Below are 27,127 nucleotides of genomic sequence, written 5' to 3'. Positions count from 1 at the left end.
AATTATCTTTTTGGGCTAATACAATTTTCTTTGAAGATTTGACTGAAAACATGAACAAACTACATAGTGATGGCTTCAAGGAATGAGTGCATTTTTGGACAGCTCCTCATTTTTCAAAACAAATTTATTTATCTGGTCTTTTTAGCAGGATCATTAGAGAATTATATATAGTCTCCCAAATCCCATTTTGTCAATTTAAAAGAAAAAGAGAACTTTGCAAAACAATTATGTTAGCAATGTAAAAATGGACATAGCATTGGAGTTGAGCTGAAGAGCTTCTTGTATATTTAATCTGATCTTGATCTCCTGTAGCCAGTATTTTGAAAGCAGAGAAGGTTTCCTTTATTCAATTTGACCTCTTGGGACTAAAATTTTTACTGTTGCTTGCATTTCCTGTGTTTCCCTTAGAGTTATCTTAGACTTATCCAAGATTTTAATTTTTCACATGAATCTTCTGCATAGTGCTTTCAATTGTATATTCAGTTTTTTCCAGCTGGAAACACAGGAAAGAGTGAATTTTATATTCTTTAATATTTGATCTATTATTGATAAAGGCATTAACTCTTCTGAGAAGTAAGCAGTAGTCCCATCTCTGTAGCACAATTTGCTTGTTTTCTTTCAGTCCATTTGGATAAAAGACAGTTACTTCTTACTAATAAGGCAGGGAGATGGTTGTAGACCTGTTTTTAGAGAATTTGAGGTTAGCAACTCCAGTCCAACACAGTTTCCCTCAGGCACAACTGCAGGTAACCCTCATGCCAGCAGCAGCAATGGTATCACAACTGTACCATAACAGAGGAGCTTTTATCTAGCCAATAATACTGTATCTGCAAGAATGGGCTTTGATGTGCATTTCCACTGCATAAGCAAGCACAAAACACTTAAGTATCTACACTTAGGTGGCTTGTCTTTAAGTAATTTTCAGTGTTCAGTGATATCAAGGAGATCAAATCTAACAAGGCAGTTACCACATCTACAGAAATCAAAATTCCAACTGCCAGCTACACAGTAAACATGCTAAAATTAAAATTGCTCATTATTCAATAAAACAATAATTCTCTGTTTATATTTTATTTAATACCTATGTCAATTTTTTTTTTATTAAGGTTAACTTCATTTTAAGAAAAAATATTTAACCATGGACAGCTTAGAGTTCATTGCACACAAAGAAGAGATTAGAAGATAAATTTCTGCTGGTTGCTCAGTTGATAATTCTTTCTAAGCAAATTATTTAAAAGAGAGATTAATGTCCACATATTTAAACCAATTCATAGTAGTTAATCATTGATTTTAGTGGGAAATAACTATTTAAGTAGTATATGCAATATATGTTTTCTACACAGTCATGAAAGACTCCGCATTAAGGCATTTTCAAAGAAAATAGGCCTGGAAGATGTACATTTTTCATATAATTAAAGATATATACTTCAAATATCTCTCAGATCTCATGCTATTAATTTATCCCTCAGCAATGAACAGCAATTGCATCAGACACATACATGGCTACTTGAAATTTACCTGGGTTGTGGTAGTTGTCTGGATCTTCCGTATCTCCTTTCCTGCCTCCTTACCATCATCAGACCTTTCTGTATCTGATATTATACTTCCTGCATCAACATTAGGTACAGTTTTGCTACCAGAAGACTCTGTCTCAAGAGTTGTGGCAGTCATTTCAGCATATTCTAATCCTTTAGATGATGAAGACAACTCCCTCTCAGAAATGCTATTCATTCCATCTGAAGTGGTGTGAATCTTGAACTCCTTGTCCTCTATTATACTTGAAGCACAAGTTATATCTACACTACCTGTCATATGTGCAAGCAATCCCAAATCATCATTTACACCAAGATGCATCTGTGTCTCTTGCACATTTGGAATAGCAATGTGGTTACTTGAAAGTTCAGGAAGGAGTTTCTCCTCCTGACTAGGTATTTTATCAAAGAGAAATGAGGTATTGTTAGTGGAAGGTTCATCTTTCTCATCAGCCAGAGTTATTAATGGACCATTATCTTTTTCCTCATTCTTCTTAATAATACCCACACTTCCATGAACATTGTTTTGGAGCTTCTCAACAGCTGCACTGTACACGTTATCTAGAAGAGATTCCACTTCTACCAGCGCACCATTTTCTCCAGTTCCCAGTGTCTCTGGTGATAAATCCATATCATCAAGTTTTACTTCAGTAGCTTCTACTTTTTCAGCTTTTATATCAACTAAAAGGTCATGAACCTCCACATGCACTCCTCCTCCTCCGGGTCTCTCAGCAGTTCCAAGCACATCATCTGACACCTTTGTAGCCATGAGCAAGTCCCTCGTATCTGTACTGACAGGGTAATCTGTTTCACTTTCTGGACTTTGACTTTGTGAAAGATCTTCTATCTCTCGAATTTCCATTCCACCTTTTGCTCCCGTTGTCTGAGAAGAAAGACCTGAGATGGTGCTCACATTACCCTTCTTCCCCTTTTTTATGTTTTCTTCCTCCTGCCTTTGATACTCTTCATACATTTTTGCTAGATATTCCTTGTGAGCTTCATATGTGACCTTAAAAAGAAAAGAAAAGATTATGTGGATGAATATATGCTAGATGACTTGGGCAAGATTCTTAAAAACATATAAAACACAGCTTAAAAAGTGTTTGACAAGGAAAAAAGCCACCTTGGCATGAATAGGGACAGCCACCAGATGGCACTAAATCACTTTACATCTTATATTACTCTATCACTACTGCCTTTGGGGGTTACCAGTATTTAAAAAACATCTGTGAGCTATTTCTTACCTTGGAATGAGCTATAGAGAGAGTATCCACCCACACTCTCCAGCCTCCCCATTCATATTTTATTGCATGGTACAAGAGAATACGGAAAATGTTATAAACCATCTCTGTGATCTTCTGCTCTTCAGAGTTCTTTGGGTTAATGTATCCCAGAGAAAACATCCAGTCCTGCCACACTGAACACTGAAGTAAACATCTAAAGTGAAATAATTAGTTCAAAATATATCCAAACAAAGTTTCTCTATTTTAATATTGTGATGGTTAAGATGGGAGAAACATCATCTCTGAACATCAATCCAATATTAGGAATAAACTTAAAAATACTTCAGTATAAATAAAAAATTAAAGTACACTATAGAGAAGAATCCTGTATTAGCAACTGAACTAAGAAAAGTTACCACAAATGTATTAAATTTATTTTAAATATATTTAATTTATTATGGAGTATAAAACTCTACACAGAATATAACAGATTGCTACTACCCAGAAATCAAGGATGAGAAAATACCATTTGTATTGACATACCTTCTGTTTTCACGGCTATTACTAAAGAGTTTTATCATATCAGATAAGAACAAACGTCGAACTTCCATCAGCTCTGCACTTGGTGTGGAGTTTTTTAACAGCGTTGCCACCACCTTAAGAATCACTTTGAAAGAATAAATTAGTTATGTAAAGCACTTTACAAATGTTAAAAAAAGAAATAGTTGCTGACAGCCACTAATGTAAGAGGTAACAGAAACCCATATGTATCTAAGATACACGAATCAATTATTCTCACTTTCTGAACCATCATTTCAAAAAACCCCACAACCTCTAGATGATACATTTATCAAACAAACATAATATATTGTCCTTACTTGGATTCTGAATTTTCACTGTTGAATCTGGCTCTGGATGTGGTTTATGAACAACTTGGGTGCATACTTGTTCCGTCAAAATCTAAAACAGAATAGTAACTTCCTTTTACCATTTTTAATCAAACACTACAGTATTTCTTTGTTAGTTTTCAAATTTGTTAAGAACATTTACCATGGCCACATGAAAATTCATATTAAAAAATTAGGTAAAATATTTTAAATTTTGAAGAATGGAATAAAGCAATTCCTCTGTGCAGGGATCAAGATTTTCATGGTTGTACTGTGGCTGATTAGCTAACCTTTGAGTTCATTGCCTAAATATACAGTAAAGGTATTTTAAAGATATTCCATTAATATTTCTCATATTGTAATACACTCACAGATCAAAATATCTTTCACAAGCTACATACATCAATAATTATTTTCATACATTTCATCTATAACCAAACCAAATAATTCTTAAAACTGGGTTTGGTTTCCTCCACCTAGTAAAGAGTATGAGTCAGAGACAGCATTCCACAGGAATAATCCTGAGGCTTCACATAATGAAGAAGACAGAGCATTCTCCCGTTGCATGCATTGTACCTGACAAGCTAATTAATCTGTACTGAGGCAACACCACAAACTTGTAACACCAGGATACCTGTCACTGGATGTGAGTATGCAACTTTATTTTTAAGAACTAGCTAAAAATTCAATTATATCAACACAGAATTCTCTGTAAGTACATTCAAGTAAATGCCTTTCAAAATAGAGTAATTTCACTAGCAATATTTATTTTAAAGCAGAACTTTAGCTCACTCATTAAGAAATAATCAAATTAATGACAGTCATAAACACAGTATCGTAGAATAGGTCTTTACATATTTATATTTAAAATAGAATGCAAATATGCCCTTGCTTTTTATGAGAGAATATGGAAAATATCTCTTCCTTAGCATCAGTTTCTTAGCAAATCTTCTGTACTTACAGCACTTAACCCCTTTTTTCTCCTTTCCTCTGGCTATTTTTTCAAATGTACATGCCTGTGGATGCTGAACTCCATGAGGACTTTAATTTTGTCAATGAGTTATGCATTTTCTGAGAATACCAATCACAGAAGCTCTCAGAAAACTGAATGCAGGAACTAGACTCTGAGACCCAAGTGGCCAAATCATAAAAGGTAATATGCAGTAAAAAAGAACTTGACGTCTAAGTCACTGGCAAATAGATGATGTTTAGATTTTGTCTTGGAGTCTTTACAGTCATAGAAGAATAATTTTTTACATTATTCGGAACCCTAAAAACCAAGTGCTCGTCTAATCTCTTTCCGTTTCTGGAACCAACCCTGAGCATCTAGCCATTAAATCTATTTATGACTAAAAAAATATAAAAAAATCTTTCTAGTGCGTAAGATTTTCAGAAATTGCAAGAGATTCTATTCTAAGTCATCATTTTAGTAATAATTAAGATTGGACAAGAGCTTTATGCATGCCAGCATGAGACATGAGTTTCAACCAACTTGATGTTCTCAATATGTTGCTTTTAGAAAATTGCTCATCATCGAAACTGAAGTTTCTACAAGAACCTGGTAGAATAGCTGAATGCTTTGGGGTCATACTTATTTACCTCAAGCAGTAGCTGGTACATAAAAGTGGCTGTGTTAATTATCATTTGGCACAGTTAAAAAAGAAAGAACAGCACTCTTCAAAATTTCGTAAACTTGAAATGAGTGACATGAAATAGAAAAGAGAAAAGAGAGAGAGAGAGGCATCTCTGACTTCAGCACTTTCCATTTCAATGGAAACAAACTTTCCAAACAATGGAGAAGTATGAGGAATTGAAGATCTGCAGTTAACTGCTGGTGGTTTTTTTGTGGAAAGTGATTAACATCGTAAGTAGCAGGATTTCTTCCATCAGAAGTGGAAAGTTTTATAAAGCATATGTAAAAATTATGACATTGTTAATAAAAACATCCAAAACATGGCAAAATACATTGTGAACCAAGAAGTTCTTTCTCAAAATTTCTAAAATTTTTCTAAAAAGCCTTGAGAATCAGGATATTATAGAGCATGGATATTTTTAAGTCATACTTTTTACAAAAGACACAACAATCTTCACATTTAAAAACTTGTACCTCATAAAGAGTGTTATATGTTGTAACGGTCACTGTATTTGTGTGCAGCATCAACCTTTCTCCAAGAAGTGTAAAAAGACTGTGAGTATGCATGATTTCAACCTTTCTCCTGTAAGAGAAAACAAAAATATTAGGCACATGCCAAGCATGTTGAGCATTTTAAGTAAATGCAAGATAAAACCCAAAAGCCAAATATTTTGATGCTGTACTAAAAAGATCCCAAGCTTGTTATTCTGTACAAATTAGGAAATAGATATCATTTAAGATATTTTCCAAAATGAATGCAATTGTACAAATATACAAAGGTTCTCAGAAAACAATGTTGTATTTAGAATGGGCTTTTGTATAAAATAAATCACACACCATTCTCAAAGTCAACTCCTCCTATCTTACAGAGGCTGGTTAAAATATGATCACTGAAGAACACACCTTTTGCCACATCACAAGAACTCAGGACAATCCAACTTCATATTTTCCAACATTAATCACAGAATCACAGAATTTGTTAGGTTGGAAGCAAACACAGTGGGTGATCTGGGCTAACCTCCCTCAGATTGTTCAACCATCTGTATGTGTTAATACTAATATATATATGGATTTTTCAGTACCACCTTTCTTTTTAATACATGATTCTCTCAAGAAGCCAAAATAATTTAATCCTGGAATAACACATGTTGCAATAAAAAAGAAATAAAATCTGAAAAGTTATGAAATTCTATGTGATTGAAGTGTTTCACGTCTGGAATCCAAAACTACTCAAATCTTAAAAAGTGGAGAACGAAGAAACTCAGATCAATGTTTTGTCCCTAAACCCCACCCTTTTGAAATGGGATATAACATCATAAATAGAGCATTTCTCATACTTTGCATCATTAAATTTACCTACTATTTTAATGGATATGAAACAAAAATCATTTTTCAAAATAAATAAATAATAATCCATATTAAAGCAGCAGAAAAATTTTAAATTGGTTACAGTACAGTAAAGTTTCTAAAAAATTTATGCATTCAAAAGCAAAGAAACTGTTTTCATGATTACCAGTAAAAATAAGAAATTATATAGGTTCATGCTAGAAGTTTTGAAATTAATAGATTATTTTATAATCTTCAAACAACCACAAAAAGGAGAGGCAACAACTTACAACTGTGTACTTTTCTATGCACAGAAGGGAGTTCATGAGCTACTTATGAGAAAACCTACTGCTATTCAACCTTTTAAGGTATGGTTTAGCAGATAGAAGAAGAAATCCATTGGGAAGTTTAAAAGTGCAGGTAAAACTCAAAAGTAAACAACGGACTATTATTTCAAGTGGTGGCATAGAAAGAATCAAATATGGCAGAGAAGGAAAAAACCAGGATTTTGTCAACTGTTAAGGTTAGACAAAGTAGTCTATCATCACAGATCACAAAGAAAAATCAATTAAGTTATTCAGGCTCTCATCTAACACATTACTGGTCACTTCTGAGAATCAATTACTTCCACTCTATAGCTTCATCTGTGATGAATATATATGAACTACAGCAACAGTAATTGGTTTTATACCTACACATTTCTTAGTACTATTGTATGGGTTTAGATTTCATAAATCATGTAACATCTCTTTATGCAATTCTGCTTCAATGTATTACAATGCAATGTCTGTTTCCCATACTGTGAAACAGAAATCTAAGTGCTTTAAAATTTTATAATTGCTTACTTTCCTATGGTTGTCTTCCATTTTATAAAGTCATGTGTATGCACACATATGTATGTGAACAAAAAGGAACAAGCACTAGCTGTAAAACATGAAATGGAAGGGCATTTTGACTTGCTAAAATCTACATAAAATATGCACATTTGCAGATGTTCAGAGGTCTAAAAATTAAAAAAAACTTTTAAAGTTACACAGAGTATTCAAGTGGATTTCAATCACTCCAATTACATGAAAAATAAAGTTAATTTTTGCTAAGTACATATGTTCACTCAACAATGGAAACTACACTGACACATCCATAATCACGAGTAGATGTTAAGGACTGGGAAATTAAATTTCAGCTTCCAAAAAGGCTCACTTTTCTTTTTCTGTAACCACAGAATCATAGAACACGCTGAGTTGGGAGGGACCCGTCAGGATCACTGAATCCATCTCTGGCCCAGCACAAGATCATCCCCAAGAGTCACACCACGTGCCTCAGAGTGTTGTTCAAACACTTCTTGAACTCCATCAGGCTGGTGCTGTGACCACTTCCCAACAGGGGAGTCTGTTCCAGTGTCCAGCCACCCTCTGGGTGAAAAACATCTTCCTAATATCCCACCTAAACCTCCTCTGATTCAGCTTTATGCTGTTTCCTTGAGTCCTGTCACTGGTCACCACAGCGAAGAGTTCAGTGCCTGCCCATCCTCCTCCCCTCATGAGAAAGCTGTAGCTGCAATGAGGTCCCCCCTCAGTCTCCTCCAGGCTGAACAGACCGAGTGACCTCAGCAGCTCCTCATATGGCTTCCCCTCCAGACCCTTCACCATCTTGGTTGCCCTCCTTTGAACACTATCCACTATTTAATGTCCTTACAATATTGTGGCGCCCAAAACTGCCCCCAGCACTCGAGGTGAAGCTGCCCCAGTGCAGAGCAGAGTGGGACAATCCCCTCCCTTGCCCAGCTGCCAATGCTGCGCCTGATGCACTCCAGGATGTAGTTTGCTACTTGATTTTCTGGATAAGTGATAAATATTTTAAACAAATGTACTTCTCTGGATACAACCAGGCTTCTGACAAGTCAAACCTTTATCTGGTGTATCATACTTAATCCAACTCCTATCAATGTGAATGACTTTTAGTAAGTAATGTTTGAAAAGTCCTTGGAGATTCTTGAGTGGACTATCAATTTGCTTTATTAATTCCCAGAACAGTATTCAACTTGCTGGATCCCAAAGGAAAAATCCCACTTAGAAGCATATTCTCAGCTAACTCTCTCAATTATACAGTCATACTTTATTGATCTTACTGAGAAAAGTATTTCTAGCAATACTGCACTCTGGCTGGACTCCTACCTCCTTTCCTTTCAAATGAGGCTTACATGATGAAGCCTCTTGGGAAGCATGTGGTTAATTTTTATAATACACAGCCTCCCACTAAAATGCCATTTTGCGCTAATCCCGGCAGGGAGCTTAACACCACATGTAGAAGGGAAAAAATGAGCAACAGCAGGCTATGCAGCACTGCATGATTGCTGGTGCTTCCTTGACACCATAATACAGAAGAAGAGACTAAGTAAACCCATTTTGTGATATCAGGTCTTTTTAAATGGGACTATTTCTTGCTGCCACATTTTCTATGTGAGTATTTCTTGTGCAGATATATGTCCTTACCACCATTTTTAAACACCACTTGCTTGATGTATCTACTTTTCCTCCTGCAACATTCCCATGTCAATAAAATATTCTATTTCATTTATTCCCATTCTTCTAAAAGTATTTTTAGAAGTGCTGCCCTGAAAATTTTATTGCCACGACACTGGTAATTCCAGAAGCAAATTTTAGATCACACTCATATGTTTCCTGTTAACTTTAGCTGAACATGCAATATATAGTTACAAGACATATTTCTGGAAAATGTTCTTCCCTTGTTTTAAGACTTGAGTTTCAGCATGTTGTATATTTGAAAGACAATCAATACTTCAAACATCATAGTAATAGCAAGTTAACTGGAAAAAATTAATTTTATCTGATTTATAAAGGTAACACTGTACAATTTATTAATCAGAAGACCTAATAATTTTAAGCAATTTCTAAAGACTGACAATATACAGTAATCATGACAAAAGACAATAAGAATTGTGAACTTAAATACACCACTATAAAAATTTTAAAACGACACTTACTTATGACCCAAATGTTTAAGAAAATATCCAAGGACCTTCAAAGCTTGCACCCATATACTTTCACTTTTGGAAGCCAGTAACTTATAAATTACTCTAAAACAGAAAAAAAAATTCAAGCTCAAACATCACATATATAGATTTTATTACTAAACATCACATATAGCTTGTATTTCACTGAACAAGGATATTTATTAAGAAATAAATCAATAAAAACAACAATTTACACAAAATAGAAGGATATATTGAAAGAATCGAGTGCAGCATAAGAGCTTGATTACGAATTCTTGAGGTTGGAGACATGGTGTAGTTTGGCTCAGTTCAATGTTTCATAACAGAAAGTAACATCTTATTCCAGACTTCTCTCTTGGAACAACCAAATAAAAGACAGTCTGAGCAGTTGCAGCTTAGGACAAGAGAAGCAGACTGGAACACATAAGGTCATATCCTAGAGTACCTGGATGCTAGTGAAAATCTCCTTTCATTACACCCACTATTTTTAAATCCTTGATTTAAAAAAAAAGTGCCTCGAATATTAACTTATCTAATTATTACATATTTAATTAACATGAGAGGTTTAAGCACAAATTCTGCAGTCTTTCAGAAAGGAAACCAGCCTTGATCTGAAGACAGCAAGAGAAAGAAAACATTACCTTTCCCCTGCACTGTTCTGCAACAAATTATTGAATTTATATTTTAGTTTCCCATTAGAATTAGCTTGGCTTCAGCTTTTAGCCAGTCTTTTTGTCTTTCTCCACTAAAGAGTGCTTTAGCAGACAATATCTTCCTCTTTTGAAGTGACTTATGCTATTACCAAACAATTTCTGAGGCTTTTGTCCTCTGATAACTTAGGCCAATGAGCCCCTAATTTTATGTAAGGCTTTGGGTGTGTTTTGTTTTGTTTTTCAAATACTTAAAACTTGAAATCCTGTGCATTCTCCACACTTTTACAAGACAGACTTCTAAACATAAAGACTGCACCATCAAACACTTTTAATATCAGTACCACAAATGTTACATAAAGATGTCTTCAGTCTTCCAAGTCAGGCTTACCTTTCTTCAAAAAATGTCAGGAATAGAATTCTGTTTGAATACAAACTACGGGCAGAAAGCAAAGTCCTAACCATGAGTCTTCCCTTCAACTAGCATTGTCATTCAAACAGTTTTAAGTACACATCTTTGTACAAAGATCTTAGCATTCAGGCAAAATTGAGCTTGAATTTATCAAGTAGTAGATGCTATGGGGTTTTTTTCCCTTTTACAAGCCCCTTGCATTTTTGAAAGTATTTTCAGAAGAGCACAAAATAAAATTCCATAGTAAATATTAACATGAAAATGTTTAGTCCCTGACAAAAATTATATTACCAAATTAGGCATAAAACCGCAACAAAAATAACATTTCTTTGGGAATTATCAGTTATTAATTTCATAGCCAAACAGATAAATGCATGAATTTCACTTTTGTCAGACAGAATTTGAGAAGCTAGGGCACGATTTCTTGTTCTCCTCTTCTTCTCTCCAGAGAATGTTAAACATACAAAGAAAGAATATTTAAAATTATTCTGAGATAGATACATGGGTATTTGATGCATCTTGTTAATTACATACTCTATTCTAAAGACTGAGAAGCAAGTAAAACAGTGCAGTTACTTGAAATATCATAATGATAATCTTAAGTGGAAACACACTTTTTCCTCCAACTTATTGAAATCACTCATTTTGTCAAAAAATAAAGCCCAAGTTAATGGAATTTAAGTTTAAAAGATCAGCAAGTGTGATATTGATGTGAAAAAGAAGCAAACTGGAGACTGATGATACTGGAACTACTTTTAAGGTATTTTCTCACTTCACTGTCTTACCGTATCCCATTTCTCTGATCAAAGGCAGGTATCATGGATGCTGGATGTTCGGACATTAGTGCCACTAGCAGCTGCAGCACATCATGAATATTTTCATCCTGTATGACAAGCACCAATGTTATTCTACAAACTAACCTCAACAGCAAGCTTCCCACAGAGCTGGTTCAATTAGTTACAATAAAAGGTAGGTAATTACAGAAATGTACCTCGTGCATTGTTAATAAGTAATTTAATATGCTCTGCAGTTCATCTTCTTTCACTCCTCGATCCTGAAAAAAAAAACCAACAGCCATCATTCAGAGAAAGACATTCCTCAGGTCTGGGTACGCAAACCCAGTCAAACAATCCTACAGCTTTTTTATTTGAACCTAAAAGACTAAATTTTCCCTATCATTCTACTGCTTTTCTTTATCACATTGACAATTCAAAACAGTATGAGGTCAGATTCTTTTGGTGTTGGCCCTGAGATACTGCAGACTATTACTGCTGCTCCTCCAGTTTCTGAGACAGAACAGAAAATACTGGGTTTTGGTTTAGTCTCAAATTAATAGATTATGCCTCGAAGAGTAGCATTCAGCTGTTACAGAGAGAAAGAGTCTTACACCATTTCAACCATTGGTAGAACCAACAAGAAGGATAAAGCAATAAGTAGCTTGAAAACTGCAATTATCTTTTTCATTTGACCATTTAATTAAAATTTTTTAAATATTAATTTAATTAAAACATATTTTATATATTGGATACAAATATATTAAAATTTTAATAAAATATACATGGCAGAGTTTGGTGAGGTTATTGTATGGATTTACTACTTCTCTGCTGATTAGAAGGATGTGCATGAACATTAAATTAACCAGAAAAAGACACAATACTGGACAGGTATGACCAAGTTTCTGCTATGAAAGATCCTATTACAAGTATTTAACAGACGTCAATGTCTCCACTCTGGAATAGACGATTTTACCTTCAATATAAGTTGTTTCAAGAACAGAAGCATAAACGCCCTTAATGATATGATTTCTTTCTGGGAGGGCCGAGGACCATCTGGAAGAAACAAAATATAACACTTTTAAATATAAACTAATACCTTTAATCACTGCAGCTTTTTAAGGAAATTACAGTTCCTGTGATACTACAGATTTAGTAGCCTACTCATATAAAAGTTCATATTTGCAAATGATTTCATTTATAACCTTTCAGAATCACATTTTTCAACACCAATATATTTAAGTGTAAGTGATGTTCCATTTGGAAAAAAAGAAATCCATATTATATTTTACTTAGTTTTTTAAAAGACACAAGAAGATGAAAGAGAGTAATAAGGTGATAGTAATAGATAGACAGCAATATGTGATAAACAACCTGGATTGACTAAACCACTATGTTAAATACCATCTGAATGAAAACCAACAGAAAAAGGATTTATGAAATACAAGTGGTAGCCATTACTTGTAGCAGAAACTACAGTCATTTAACCAAAGAGAAAACTACTATCTAAAGAAAATACTCAATTTAAACCAGGAAAAAAAATGTAATCCATAATACTTTAAACAATTGTTCTTGATGAAGTGTATTAGAAAAACAGAAATATCTAAAAAATCAGAGCTTGAACAACTATAGTAATTTGAAACTAGTTCTATTGTATTTTCCATTTTCCTCCTTCATAAATATTGAAGTTGAACCAGAAATTCTTTTGTTAAGTTCCTGATTTTCAGACAATGCATGTCATAGACAGTCTTAAATTTTGCACAGTAAAAATAAATGCAACTTAAATTACTTTTTAATCAGCCATTTAAACTTACACTGATAAACACAGAGCAAAGTTTAATTACAGTCTATGTCTCAGTATTATTTCCAATCCAAATGAGCAAAACTTCTTATTGAAGATTTTCTGATAGTTTTTGGTGATGCTTTTTGAAGTGAAGCCACTGCATTACACACAGTAATTCAAGTTTGCAACAAGGGAAAACCCTAAGGTAAGGTATATTTGTTTCACTAGCAGGAACAAAAAGAATGGCTAATACACTCAAGTTTTCTTCCCTGTTTAGGAGTGGAGAGAGGAGGACTGTGTACTCTTCAGAAAAAAGCAAATAAATCTCAAGCTTTCCACTCACTGTGTGTAAGAACAGTAAGGAAAACAGAAGTCAGTTGGAGTTTGTTTGGGTTTTTTTGGTACTAGATGCAATTATATTAAATACTGCATGAATTTTTTTATGGCAATGGTGTGCTTCTTACGAACAGCTATTTTTTTCCCTAATTCAAAAGTGGATTCAATTTCCTTAACTGCATCACAGAAGTTGCTTTCTTTGTACACCCTCTTCCCTCCTACACCTTATTTGGATTCAACATCAGACAATATCTGAAAAACAGGACTAAAAAAAATAATTTTGTCTTTTCTGAAAGACTGTAATTATGGAAACAGAAAACAGGCAATGTGGAGGTCTGTAAAACATTTCTGTAACAGAAATTGTAAGGACATGTCAAAAAGAAGATATCCCAATTTAACTGGGAACATCTTCAAAGACACATGAGTTTTATCCTACTTCTTCATGTACCCACTCATTTCTCTGGAGATGTGTGACAACCTTGAAAATGGTTCTTCAACATGCAAAGGATACCAAAGGAGTTGTTGCTTGCAGGCTATATGCCAAGCAGGTAAAGGGTAATTTTCCCTTCAGTGCTCTAGTACTATTTATTCCTTGCATTTTAGTTGTGTCATGAAGCTTCACTGCACTAGAACCAGAAAAAGGGGACAGCTGCTACCCAAAAGAATTCATTAGTTTCAAAAATTAAGAGGACTGGCACAGAAAAATAAGACAGGCTGGAGAAACTGGAGGTTATGTAACCACCAGACAGCTACAAATAATGGAAGAAAGGACAACAGCCATATAACGTAATGATCATCTGATACAGACTGAATAGAATTAATTAAATAGGAAGTTCTAAAGCCACCTAAAGCAGATTTTCCACTGTAAGTGTTATATCATCACAGTTTTTTACTTCATTACTAATTGAAGGACTTCATTCCTAGTTGAAGATTTATTTTTAAAAAAAGTATTATTGACCAAAAAATGGTTTAATTTATGCTATAATTAGAAAAAGTATATATTATCCACACATATACTGAGGCAAGGAAAGACAAGTAGATCGTGTTTTTCATCTGAAACATTGCAAAGTACTTTTCTTTACTGTCTATTAATCTTTGTGCCCACCACTGCATGTAGACAATTCAGTGTCACCATCACTCAGACACTGATAATCAGAACTGCTAAAGACTAAAACCAAGCTAACATCAGATCAGCTATGAAGATAATCCTTTCAAGAACTGGTACAGCAACCATAAATCCCTAATACAAAATAGTAACATTCTTTTTAATTGGCAAAGAGAAGGGATGCCTCCCTTACCCCACATGAGGATGAGTCACTAAAGCATTTCCTGCTTTTAGATTTCTTTATGTATGTATTTTTCACAGAGAGCCCATCATTTGCGTCAGATTTTATAAAATATACACTCATAGTAAGAGTTAGCCAGCTTTACCCAGACAAAAATAAATGAAAAACAAGAATTTATAATTTCATCCAATTCATCCCTGCAGCATAGAGAAATTAGAGGGGAATAAACCAGAAGTAAATAAGAGGGAATAAGTAAACATATTCACAGACTTTAGTATAATCAATACTGCTGTGAAAAAAAACCCAAAACAAACCAACAAAAAACTGATTGTGAGCTTTGTATAACAAAAATAATGATTTCTATTTCTGTCTTTAGAAATAAAAAACTTGTGTTATCAGTTCTGCCAACAACCAAATGTAACATCTTTCCATCTGTTTTGATTTTTTTTAATATGTAAAAAGCATGATTTTTCTACTCCTGAAATTAATAAAACTTGATACAGATAGCAGAATCTGATCTCCATGCACACATAAATAACATCACATGATATGTGGATCACAGAGAACCTGTTTTTTTCTCTCTGCTGTAAATCTAACAAGAACTGAGTTCCACTCTAACCCAGCTCTTGAAATAACTCTGTGAAACTTCTTGTATCCATAAAAAGAAAAACTACAATTACTTTCTCCTCATAATAATCTTCTTAATTCCCACTTCTACAGCTTATGTTCCAAAATACTGGACATGAAAAACACACTTGAAAACTATTTAGCATGAGATAACTTCTACTTTAACAACCATGTTGTTAAATAAGGAGACATGATACTATTCAAAAAGGTCCACTCAGAGGTAGAGTTGTGAAGCACAGAGGAAACACCAGCAGAGAAAGAGAAATGCTTGGCCACTGAGTTCAGGAATGAACTAAACTACACAGTAATCTGGAACTTAAATGCACATTTCTGTCACACAACACAAGCTCCCCAGGGAAGTGGTCACAGCACCAAGCCTGACAGAGTTCAAGAAGAGTTCGGACACTGCTCCAATCACATGGTGTGATTCTTGGGGTGTCCTGTACAGGGCCAGGAGCTGGACTTGATGATCGTGATGGGTCCCTTACAACTCAGCATAAAATACAATAATTACAGAAAGAAGCTATATATTTTAAATAAGTTTCACTCCATTCCCTGCTTTGCTGTGTGTTTAGATACTGCAATGGCTGGGTGATCCTATTATCCTTATTCTGCATGATTTAACAAAATATTAAAAGTGTGCATGTGGCAAATAAAGATAACAGCTATAACCATAGTCCAAGTGTAAATAGTAAATAATAAAATTTAGATTCTTTCCTTTGGAAATTAGTTGACTTTTTAGGCTCTTCATTAAAAAAAAAAAAAAACAACAACAACAACAGAAGAAAAGTATAATTCATAATTTTAAATAGATTACTATGTGGATCTACATCTAAAATGTAAAAGCTACTAAGAATAATTATGGAGCAAGTTGATACTTTTACACTCTGAAACAGTGTTTCCTCAGAAGGAAATGGAAAAAGAAATATGAATTCAGGATTCTGAATCTAAGAAGAAACATCAGTGTGAAACAAGAAACCAATAATGAAAGAGAAGATACAAAACCAAATTTAAAATAAGTATCTGAGCCTTTAAAAAAATTCATTAAAATTCATTTTTTTAAAAGCATTTATGCCTCCCATTTTATAAGTTGATTACTAGGAAAAGTAAGTGAAAAACTTTCATTTTTAAAAGAAAGCAGCATCAGCCAAATGGGAAACTTCAATATTGAGCTCCTTTGGCCTTAAAATAAGGGCTATGAAACTGTCAGTACAGAAAACTCACCCACTTTGTGCTTTATTAAGACAGCAGAAGGCAATAAAACCCTGAAGCAGAGTAACTGTCTGCAAGTAATAGTAAATCAAACTACTAATATTAAAATGTGTTTCAGTATCTCCACATAAAAAATGACATGCCTAGAAAACAAGAAAACATAACACTACTAAAATGTCTGTATGAATAAGCTTACTTGCTAATATGACAGCAAATTATTTGAAAGTACTATAGCACATGCAGTCAAATTTTAGATATTGGCATGATTTCCAGTAAAGTCTTCTCCAGATCTGAAAAGTCTCACATGAAGTCAGCTTAGAATTTCAGCTGCCATTTACTCACAGGATGACATTTTTCTGTTTCATACATTAAAATTAATGTGCAAAGAAAATGGGTCCTATTCTTCCATTTTGAGATATCAAATGCTACTTAAAATGCAGCAAATTTAACTTTCACATAATTGTATTTTTACACTGCAACTTTCTTACTTTAACAATTTTTTTTAATATATATTATTCTACATTTTAACAAATTATAAACTTTCTGGCAGTACTGGCTGCATGCAGGCTAATAAAAATTAACACAAACCCAAAATCCTGGAAGAGTTACCTTTTTTGAACTATTAGGATTGTTGAAGTTACGAGAAGCTGAAACAGAGGTGAAAATAAAAAACCCTAAAGCATAATAACTACAGATACTTCTAAGACTGTATTCCACGACTAAAAGCCGTCTGAACCAGCCAGAGCTGCACTTAATGTTAAAATACCATCTGGTAAATAAAAGTGATGTAATATCCAGGTGATTCAACTTTTTAAAAAATTTTCAGGAATTTTATCAATTGCAAGCAACTAATGCGGATTTGATAAAAAAATCTATTATGAAATGCAGTTAATATGAAATTAAATTAAGCAACCCATCACCTCAGCAATTATTATATTTTCAAAGCCATTTGCTTGCAAATCAAATCAGTTATTACAGCTGTATTCATCATAAGCAGAAGTTATCTGTGGAATAATAGCAAAAGAAGTCCCAGTGCTGATTTGCATGGAGAAAACTCCATAGCTGTGCTGGGTTTGCCCATCTGTTGCTAAGTTCACTGATCCTCCTCTCTGATAGGCTGACATTCTTCAATGCAACACAAGAAAAGCCACTTTTACAGATAGAAGAGAGACTACTACTTCTTTACAGTTGTATCAATTACACAGGGCTTTCTGCAGGGAATAAGGAAGAGAATAAGGAACAAGGAAGAAAGAAGATACTGAACTGTCAAAAAGTCAAGTTTATCTATAAATGTAACTAAAGACAAAATGAGAACATTCAGATATAGTGGATAGCATGTTTTTTGAAAATATGCATGGCCTCAGTTTACAAAACACCTTCCCAATTACTGTATGAAGTCCTTAGTAATTTTGATTTTTGTTGTCCAACTGCTACACCAAGCAACCACTAATTTAGACTGATTACCTTTCAGGGACTGACCTGGTTTCCTTCCTGATTAAAAAAGAATCTTGTCTTGAACTGACACAAATGAGAGGAGAATGTACTATGCTCTGAATGAAATAAAAGGTATGGATGTAAACCAGCCATATGTATGCTAATTTAGAGTTAACTGATTAATTTCTCATTCCTAATTTTGTATTCTTGTGTACCTCTGTTCAGATTTTGATGAATACATATTTTTTGAAGCTATGCAACTGGCATTACACATACAAATACTCAAAAATTACAGCTAATTGCAAAGAGGCAGATATGGGCAAGATAAAAACAATTCATGCTTCCTACAGAAAGAAATGTCACTGACTCCACAAAAGAGCAAACCTAGCCAGAGGGAAGCAGTCTGTAATATGCAATACATTTCCAAAGTGTTTTTAGGTAGTAGTATCATGACACAGAAGCACAGGAATTTTTAAAATTAAAACAAATATACTAGAAAAAAAAATGAAAAGAATCTCAGCCATAACAAGTAAACTATTATCAAACTTCCGCTCTCAAGCTAGTTAAGCAATTTTCTAAGTCTCTATCTAGCTGTAAAACTGGTTGACACTTGAAAACTTTACCTCACAACAGCTGGGTATTCGACAGTCACAAACACTATGTATATAAGCTGATCAGCTGAGTTTTAAACACCCCAATTCCTCTCTGATCTCAGATACAGTTAATTTGTCTGACAGTAAAACTGTACCTGTGCAGTACACTGCTATAAACCTCAGCAGAGCAGAGCTCTGAAAGCATGGAACTGGATAAAGCCACTCCCAGGGCAGGATTCTGCTCACCCGAATTTTAAATAGCAACAGTGTAGTTCCCAAACGAGACCAGCTTCTAACCTCCCACGGAGGTTAATGGAGATCTGATCAATAGAGGCAACGCAGTCTAGGAAGCAACTGTGCTTCAAACAAAGCACTTCTCAAGTGTCTCTCACCTAGAGGTAGGACACAGCTTCCTAAACCTACCTACCAGTGTAAGTTGTCATGCCATAAAGTATGCAAAATATCTACCCAAAACAAGCAGATTTGGTGTTGGATGGACAGGAAACCTGCATCTTTCTGAGAGGCAGGTGGGATGACCCACCAAGACTATAATGATGCTGGAAACCTGTATTAAGGCAAATGACTCCTGCATTCCACTGTCTATAATCAGCAGACATCTAGCTTAGAAGGAGACACCTTCACTGCAGGCACCAAAAGAGAAATTAATTCTAATTTGGCAGCAGGAATCCAGAATCAGTGTAAATGGATAATATAATTCATCACTGACAAAGATTTCAAGCTAGTTAAGTAACCATCACAGGTAATTTTCATAATCTAGGATTCCAAACCTTTCATTCAAATGAACAGAGAACAGTGGGTTTTTGTTAAGTATTTTAAAATAAATTTTAGTAATTTTTGAAGTCTACTGTTCATCTAATATTATACTATGAGAGAACTATAAATGTGATCCAAGATCCCAGAGCAGCTCTTTCCGTGACCTTCAACACCTTCACTGTCTATCAGGATACCTAATCTAGGAAAAGAATTGTTACTTATTAAAAAAAATATTGAGGAAAACCCCTATGCATACAGCTCACTTACAAATAAGAATTATTCAATAAATAATGTGTTATATATGTCACTCTCTTGAATATTTGGGTATGTGACAGTACTAAAAACGTTTCCCAATTATTCAATTTCTCAGCATGACAGTAACAGTTACAGAATACAGATAATTAATAAGTTCTCCTTTATCAAGTGTTTTTTAAGACACTTTCAGCCAAATCCTTCCTGCTTTACACAAGTAGATAGCTAAATGTAATGGCATTACAGTCAGAATGTATAGGATTAGAATGATTTGCTCTGGTTAATACTCATCTGTAACACACAGCCTTCAGCCACTATCTCTTATTGCATTCTGTTGGTGCTGTCATTCAATACCTCCTTTGCTAAGCTAAGCGCATCACTTTAACCAAAGCTAAATCAATCTCTATTTTATAAGGACAGAGAGAAAATATTGTTGAACTGGAAAAACATCTTCAGAGACTTCTGCAGTAAGAACTGGAAGTTTCCACTCTGTTTTCAAGGTCGCTTAACACTACTAATCGCTCAAACCACACAAAGCTTTGTTTGGCATATGAAATACATGTAATATTTCCTCTTTATTACAGAAGAAGAAAAATCAATCATTTTAATATGTTTCCTAAAGTATGCCCACATAAGTTTATGCTATGTGGAAGGCCAGAGTTGGAATCTTCTGGGAATACTTATAAACATAAGAAATTATCACCAGGGGTGTATGATACCCCAAAAGTACTTCCATAGTCCTTCTACTGATGACCACCGGTATCAACTATTGCCACCTATTTACCTCCTTGTCTACAGATTCAAGGAGCTTCCAGACGTTTACATCATAAACCTTCCCAAAGGAGAAATGCTTACATTTTCTTTCTTATGTGCTGCACTTACCCAATCCTTTAGGAGTAATGCCACTGCTATCAGCAGGATTGACCACCCAGTAGTAGTATTTCAGCGTGTGCATTAACTGCAGCACTGTGCCTACTCTGCGTATGGTGTTATAGATCGTAGCAGTCCCAATGAATTCAGCTGACAAGTAGGTATACAACGATAGCTGCACCTAAAGAATGAAACAGTTATCCACATAAATGTAAGTTCTGTGTTAGTAACCTTAAATGGTAGGGGTGTTTTTAGAATATACTTTGGATATAATATCAAAAACTCAAAAGCTAATTACAGTTTTGGTTAGGGCAAGGGCTGGACTGATACCTAGGTACCTAGAACTGATATTCCATGATTTAAGTAAAGATAAAACATATTGGCTTGTTTTCTATTATGACTTTTTATACGAGAAGTATACATTTTCAGTTTTTAGGACAATGCCATTTTTCACTTTGGTTCACATATCCCAACTATGATTACTTAGGAAAACAAATAATTCATTATTACCAGAGATGAATGATAACATTTTATAGATTTTATCAAACTAGAATACATAATTTGAATTAAATGAGAGCTTACATCAATGTGTAACAAAACACAATTTGCCTGCAATTAAAAATACAAAATTGTATGCCTAATCTGTAGGAAAAAGATGTAATGCAACCACTGAAAAAGGGACTGGGTTTCTAAAAAGTCTTTTAACAGAATTAGACAGGATCTTAGGTAATAATTTAACTTCTTTTAGGAACTTATGAAAGACATTGGAGTATACAGTTAAGCAAGGTGTAGACTTCCTGATCCAAAAAATCATTGCTATTACCATGTTTTAAAAAAAACTCAACCAAACAAAAATCTAAGTAGAATTTTATAAAAGAATATAGGTATTTAATTTTGTTGTAGGAAAGTCGTAAGATTATTCAAGTGTACTATTACCTTTGCAGGGGTATGTATCCAGATAGCAGGATTAAAAAGGATGTGATCACATAATTGCTTCAGTAGAGGCGCTCCATGAGATAATCCATCCAAATATTTTGCAAATGACAAAAATTGTTCCAGAACTGCTCTGGTTATATGAACTCTAGATGACTGGGGGAAAATAACCAGAAAGAAAAAAGATAAAGAAAAAATCTTCTTCTTTAAAATAATTACAGCCAAACTATGAAGCAGTATTTTCACCTGGCTCATGATTACTAAGTGCATGCAGCCTTGCATGTTTTGATGTCATTGAATATGAAGGCAACTTATACTTTCTAATAATATTAATGGTTTTTGTAATGGCTGTATTTAACAGGTTAAAATATTCATCAATAATTTTGCTTTTTGGTATTTTGCTTAGTTGGATTTGTTTTCATTTTATTAGAGCCCAGTCAGGATCCTACATATTACAGCACAATTCTTTGAGAACTTCATCTGAAGTCCTTATCCCTTCTTAAATTAAAGACGTGTCTTACTGAAAGTGGGTGTCTCAGTGTGTGAACACACTTTATTGGGAGACGTGCCTTCGTTTCTTTAACTGGAGTAGATATTTGAAGGAGTTGGGTTCATTGTTTCCTCAAACTTCAGGAGTCTTTCAGTTTCATAGCATATGCCATAAAATCACTGTTGAGACCTGCTCCTATGTAGTAACATGGCATTAGGACTTTGACAAACTTCTTTGTATACTAAATTAACAAATGAATGAATAGGAAAAATCTCTAAACATCTTTCCCCTTGCCTTCTCTACAAAATGTCAAGCACTGGAACAGGCTGCCCAGGGAAGTGGTGGAGTCACCATCCCTGAGGTATTTAAAAGACATGTAGATGTGGCATTGAGGGACATGGCTTAGTGGTAGACTTGGCAGTGCTGAGTTAACAGTTGGACTCAATGGCCTTAAAAGTCTTCTCTAACCTAAACGATTCTGTGATTCTATGTTTCGATTATTTTTAACTCTGTAAGTACAGTCTGGGAACATGGAGATTTGTTATTTTTAGAACTGAAGTCTACTTGTCAGTAATATAAGTTCAGCCTGGATGCTGATGCTGATTGTTTCCTTTGGCTTGTACATCAAAATTCACAATAAATAATCTGCAAATAATAAGAACAAAAATGCTATTTGGAAGTTCAAGTAAAAAAAAGACCTTTCTGTTTTCTCTGAAGTATTTGGTTACATGCAAATGAACAACAGATACAACAGATAATTTACAAATAATAAAATTGAGGCTGGCTGGGACAGAAAACGATTTTTTCCCACCATGTGTGCCAACTGAATATAAACATATATTGAAAAAAATAAAATACATCCTTTCAAAAAACTGCAACTAAGTGAATATAATGTAATAAAACCACCCAGAAAACAACATCTGTTTTAAGAATTACACTGTGATCAATAGAAGTGCTTTAAATATTCACATGCCCAAGTCTAATGAACATAGTAGGTGTTAATTAGAAGAGCGTGCAAACTTTTTTTAAAAAAAGTCATGTACAACATTCTAAATTGATGTATTCCATGTGCATAAACCACAGTGCTCTATTCAGGAGAAAGCCCTCCACAAGAGCTCACCCAGTCTGCATGTGCATAACTTACCCAACCAAAGCTAACAGCTTTGTAAATTCATTCTGGTTATGTCACAAGAAAACCTACGCTTGGAAAAAACCACTACCTTAGGCTAGTTCTTTGACATTCTAAATCACACTTGCTTGGCAGTGAAAACAGCATAGAAAATCTGCTTTTAGGTATTGAGTGAAGGTATTTCCCAAGCCACAAAGAACAAAGGGAACAGAATGAGAGAAACTGCTTATCATTCTTCTTCAAAATTCAGAACATTTTTTAAAGGTGCTATTATGATTTTTATCTTCTTCTTAAAAGATTTCTATGCTGACCTCGTGGTAATAAAAGTTCAGTAGTAGATATTCAAGAATGTTGGAGCCATGAGCTTCAATTGTAGGACCATCACTGTCTTAGTATATCTGACAGCTTGCTCTCAGGTTATTTAGATTAATAAACCCCAGTAACAGGGCGCCATAAGGCCAGGAGGCAGGTGATGTTCCTCAGACTACTGAACTGAACCTAAGTTTTGTGATAACTGCTCATCATACCTGAAAATGAGCAAGTAAAGGGAATGTCCTTTGCAACTATTTCTTTCAGAAATTAAATTTTGTTACAGTTTTTCTTCTTCAAAACACAGAGCCACTATTTCAACAATTTCAGAATTGAGTCTCAGAAGATTAATTTAACTTTTATGAACATACACACAAGAAAACTTAAATCTCAATTATGATATTTCTGCTATGTTTGTACAAACTAGAAACAAAACAACTTTCCTAAACAAGTTTGGGGGACAGAAAGTGGAGAAATGAAAATAATTTAAAGTGATTCACAAAGAGATCTAAACTAAGAACATAAATAAGAGAACAGAATCAGCTCCAGAAAATTGATTCTTTGAATACTGGTATGTAAGAGGATGAAGATGAGTAGACTCTTTTAGACAACTTATAATATATTTTTAATTTGCAATACTTATATCACAAATATATTTTATTCCACCAGTCATTTGAGCCAAGTGATTGAAAGTACCACAACAACAGTAGAAATATTAAGAACAAAGATAAAAATCCTCCAAACATACCTTTTCAAGGAGATAGCCAATGACTAGAAAGCCTTTTCCACCAAGCATTTGTTCTTGCATGGCTACTGAACTCTTAAGAAGCTCAACCAAGAAAGCCAATAGGGTAGCACTGTATGTAAAGAACAAGATTTTTTTCAGATTAAAAATGTATCTGTTGGTTTCTCAATAATCACCAGCTATTAAGTGAATAGAAACAGGTTTAGGGTGGTGAACTATTCCTAGAAAGAATACAAATCTTATTTTTCCTGTTGACAAATTTCTCCAGTGATTTTTCACATATTACAGTGGCAGGAGTGGGAATTCATATTCAGACAAGCACTGTCAGTACTCCTGGTTTGACCATGACTATCCCATGTTTTAAATATCCAGTCCCAGAGCTTGCAGTTCTAGCCAAAGTTATGGCAGCTGAAAGAGGCAGAAGACACGGAGTGGAATCCAGCTGACAGTGCTAGAATGACACAGCCAGGGGCTGTGTCAAACATTTTACTGTCCAGACTAGCTATGCTGAACAGCAAAATTTTCAGCCACTAGGTATGTCCTCATTCCACACTTTCAGTCCCTAGAGTCACTCAACACAGAGGTGAAGCATAAAATGTTTGAACATGCACATGGGCAGTGATGCCCACCTCAAACCACAGTGGAACAACAGCAGGGTGGAGAGCCTCCTTCACACTTTCTAAAGACCAAATATGAGAATAATATCTGCTTGACCAAATAAAGGTTAATGATTACTTTTCATTCAGTTAGGAAAGCACAGAGAGACCCCAGAGGCCACAAGGAAATCACCCAACAGCGCATCCCAGCAGTATCTTAAAGTGAAGTGTTCAGAAAGTACAGGGAGGGAAAGTGCTCAGAAAAGGTTACAGTATAGAAACATCAGAGATATGAAAGACTTCAGGGGATAGAATCATCAAGAAAGTGAAACTATGTTATGAAAACTAGCAGTAGAAACATGACAGATCAATCCACCACAGGGAAAAAAAAATCATAATTGACTCTTGGGAGACGAGAATAAAACAAAAATACACTTATCTATTGCTGAAAAATCCAGAGAAAAGGGAGAAAGAAAAGAAATTGTGACAGAAAGGAAGTATTTAAAATTATTTTTCAAATGTCTTAAAAAGGTAGATGACAATGTATGGTAGTGCATATACAATGCATACATAAAGTCATTATTCATTTTCTAAAAATTAAATAGATGTATCAGTGCCTAGCTGTATAGACAAGTGTCTGCAACCATTAAAGTTCTCACACAGGTAGTAGGCAGAGGCAAGGGTAAAAACTGTGGCTTTTGCGCTATGAAAAAGTGACTTACAGGAAATATCCAACCTGCATTTGATACCTTTCAACTTTACTTACAGTATCTACTCATCTAAAGGTTCACTTGCTCTTCAAATAGAATCTTTCATTTTGAAATAAATATTGAGATTGGTTAATTCATGCCAGCACCAAAAAATAATCAAAGTGCTGAGGAAAACAAGATTTATTCTATTTGTTGAGTAAGGCTGCCATGCAAAAAGAACACAGTGTAGTCAAAGTACATGCTGGGAGCATGAAATAGGGCCTTGTCTTTCTTCATTGCTGAATGGTCATAATAATCCATCTAAAATCACATACGGAATTCTCCACAGTGTCAGCAATAAAAGAACACAGATAATATCCATTTACAATACTCCAAAGATTTTATCAAAACAGCCTGTCAAGCTGTCACATCAATTTCAAACCAGATTATATGCATCAATTTTTTCTTACCCCAATCAAAAGTTCCTACTGTATTTGTCATCTAAAATAAAAATCTAATCATTTTTACTACATGAAAATCCATAAGCAGCTCACATAAAGTGTTGAAGATTTAAATTTAGATTTTTTTTTTTTTTAATTGAATAGGCAAAAGAAAATTCCATTTAGATTGATGGTGCTTACTACCATCCTCTATGAGTAACCTCATGACCTAGGAAAACAAGCCATTATGCATAAAGTCAGGAAACAGCATACATCTGCAGAATTAGAACTTAAATTAGAAAAAGAAAATACTATTACTATTGTATTGAAATGTCAAAAAAATATTCTTAAAATACCATGAACATAGCACCAGACTTAAATTTATTTTGTATTCTCACAAGCACTTTTTCAAAAGCCTTTTGACTTGTTAATTCTATGAATTTAGATGTCAACTCATGGGCTAGAGTTATTCTTATCTCATACCAATACAATCTCTATACAACTGTTAGAAATTCTGACAGACTCTGAATGCAAGTTGTAAGACACACTAACACCCTACAAAAAAGATTTTTCTCTTTCCCTCTATTCAAGTACACGTAAACCACAAGTCAACTCAGAAACAGTAAGTGACCAGTTTATACCTAACCATGTCACAGACACAGAAACAGACAAGCTGGTTCCATGTAAGAAAGAAGGACTCGAAAAAGTGTAGTAATTCAGTTGCAGCCAGTGCCCAAATACCACTTTTCAGATATTAACCATCTTTATGCGGACTATAGCTGAAACTAATCCTGCCTGCCCACATTACCTCTGCACAGAGCTACCTTAGCTGCTACTGCAAAGCAGGGCCAGTGTTTCTAGTTGCTGGAAAATGTATTAATTTAGCCAATGCCTTTGTGAATGAGCTATGCTTTTACTTAATTCCAAAATGGCTTTTAACATCTATTGATCCAGACATATAAAGATACCCCAATCCAGCTCTGCAGAATCAGCTCAGGTCTGCAGGCAGTAACTCTATCTTCTAATCTTTCTGCATTATCCAAGATTGCCACCATAAATAATAGAGTTGACTGCAGTATATAGTAAGTCAAATCTTGGGATAGCACATGTGAATGCATCATTACACCTTCAAGCACATTAAAAAAATCCAAGTACCAGAAACAGCAGCAGTTAAGGAGAA

At 34.4% G+C, this 27,127-nt stretch overlaps 1 protein-coding gene across 4 annotated transcripts in view; it reads right to left on the bottom strand.

The window, feature by feature from the left end:
• Positions 1–27,127, bottom strand: part of NBEA (neurobeachin) — a gene marked incomplete at its 5' end in the record, with an annotated part of 466,147 nt that overhangs the window by 316,231 nt on the left and 122,789 nt on the right. For all 4 annotated transcript variants that reach the window (XM_082279412.1, XM_082279411.1, XM_082279414.1 and 1 more), the window contains 12 exons: positions 1,519–2,541; positions 2,777–2,969; positions 3,299–3,422; positions 3,634–3,715; positions 5,750–5,858; positions 9,606–9,698; positions 11,462–11,559; positions 11,668–11,730; positions 12,426–12,505; positions 20,629–20,797; positions 21,553–21,705; positions 24,226–24,334. In XM_082279412.1, the coding sequence (XP_082135538.1) occupies positions 1,519–2,541; positions 2,777–2,969; positions 3,299–3,422; positions 3,634–3,715; positions 5,750–5,858; positions 9,606–9,698; positions 11,462–11,559; positions 11,668–11,730; positions 12,426–12,505; positions 20,629–20,797; positions 21,553–21,705; positions 24,226–24,334 (2,296 nt within the window). The remainder of the gene's footprint in view (positions 1–1,518; positions 2,542–2,776; positions 2,970–3,298; positions 3,423–3,633; positions 3,716–5,749; positions 5,859–9,605; positions 9,699–11,461; positions 11,560–11,667; positions 11,731–12,425; positions 12,506–20,628; positions 20,798–21,552; positions 21,706–24,225; positions 24,335–27,127) is intronic.

Source organism: Coloeus monedula (assembly GCF_965178545.1).
Source record: "Coloeus monedula genome assembly, chromosome: 3".
Taxonomy (NCBI): Eukaryota; Metazoa; Chordata; class Aves; order Passeriformes; family Corvidae; genus Coloeus; species Coloeus monedula.
The sequence above is the reverse complement of the archived record's forward strand: the minus strand, read 5'-3'. Positions and strand labels throughout refer to the sequence as shown.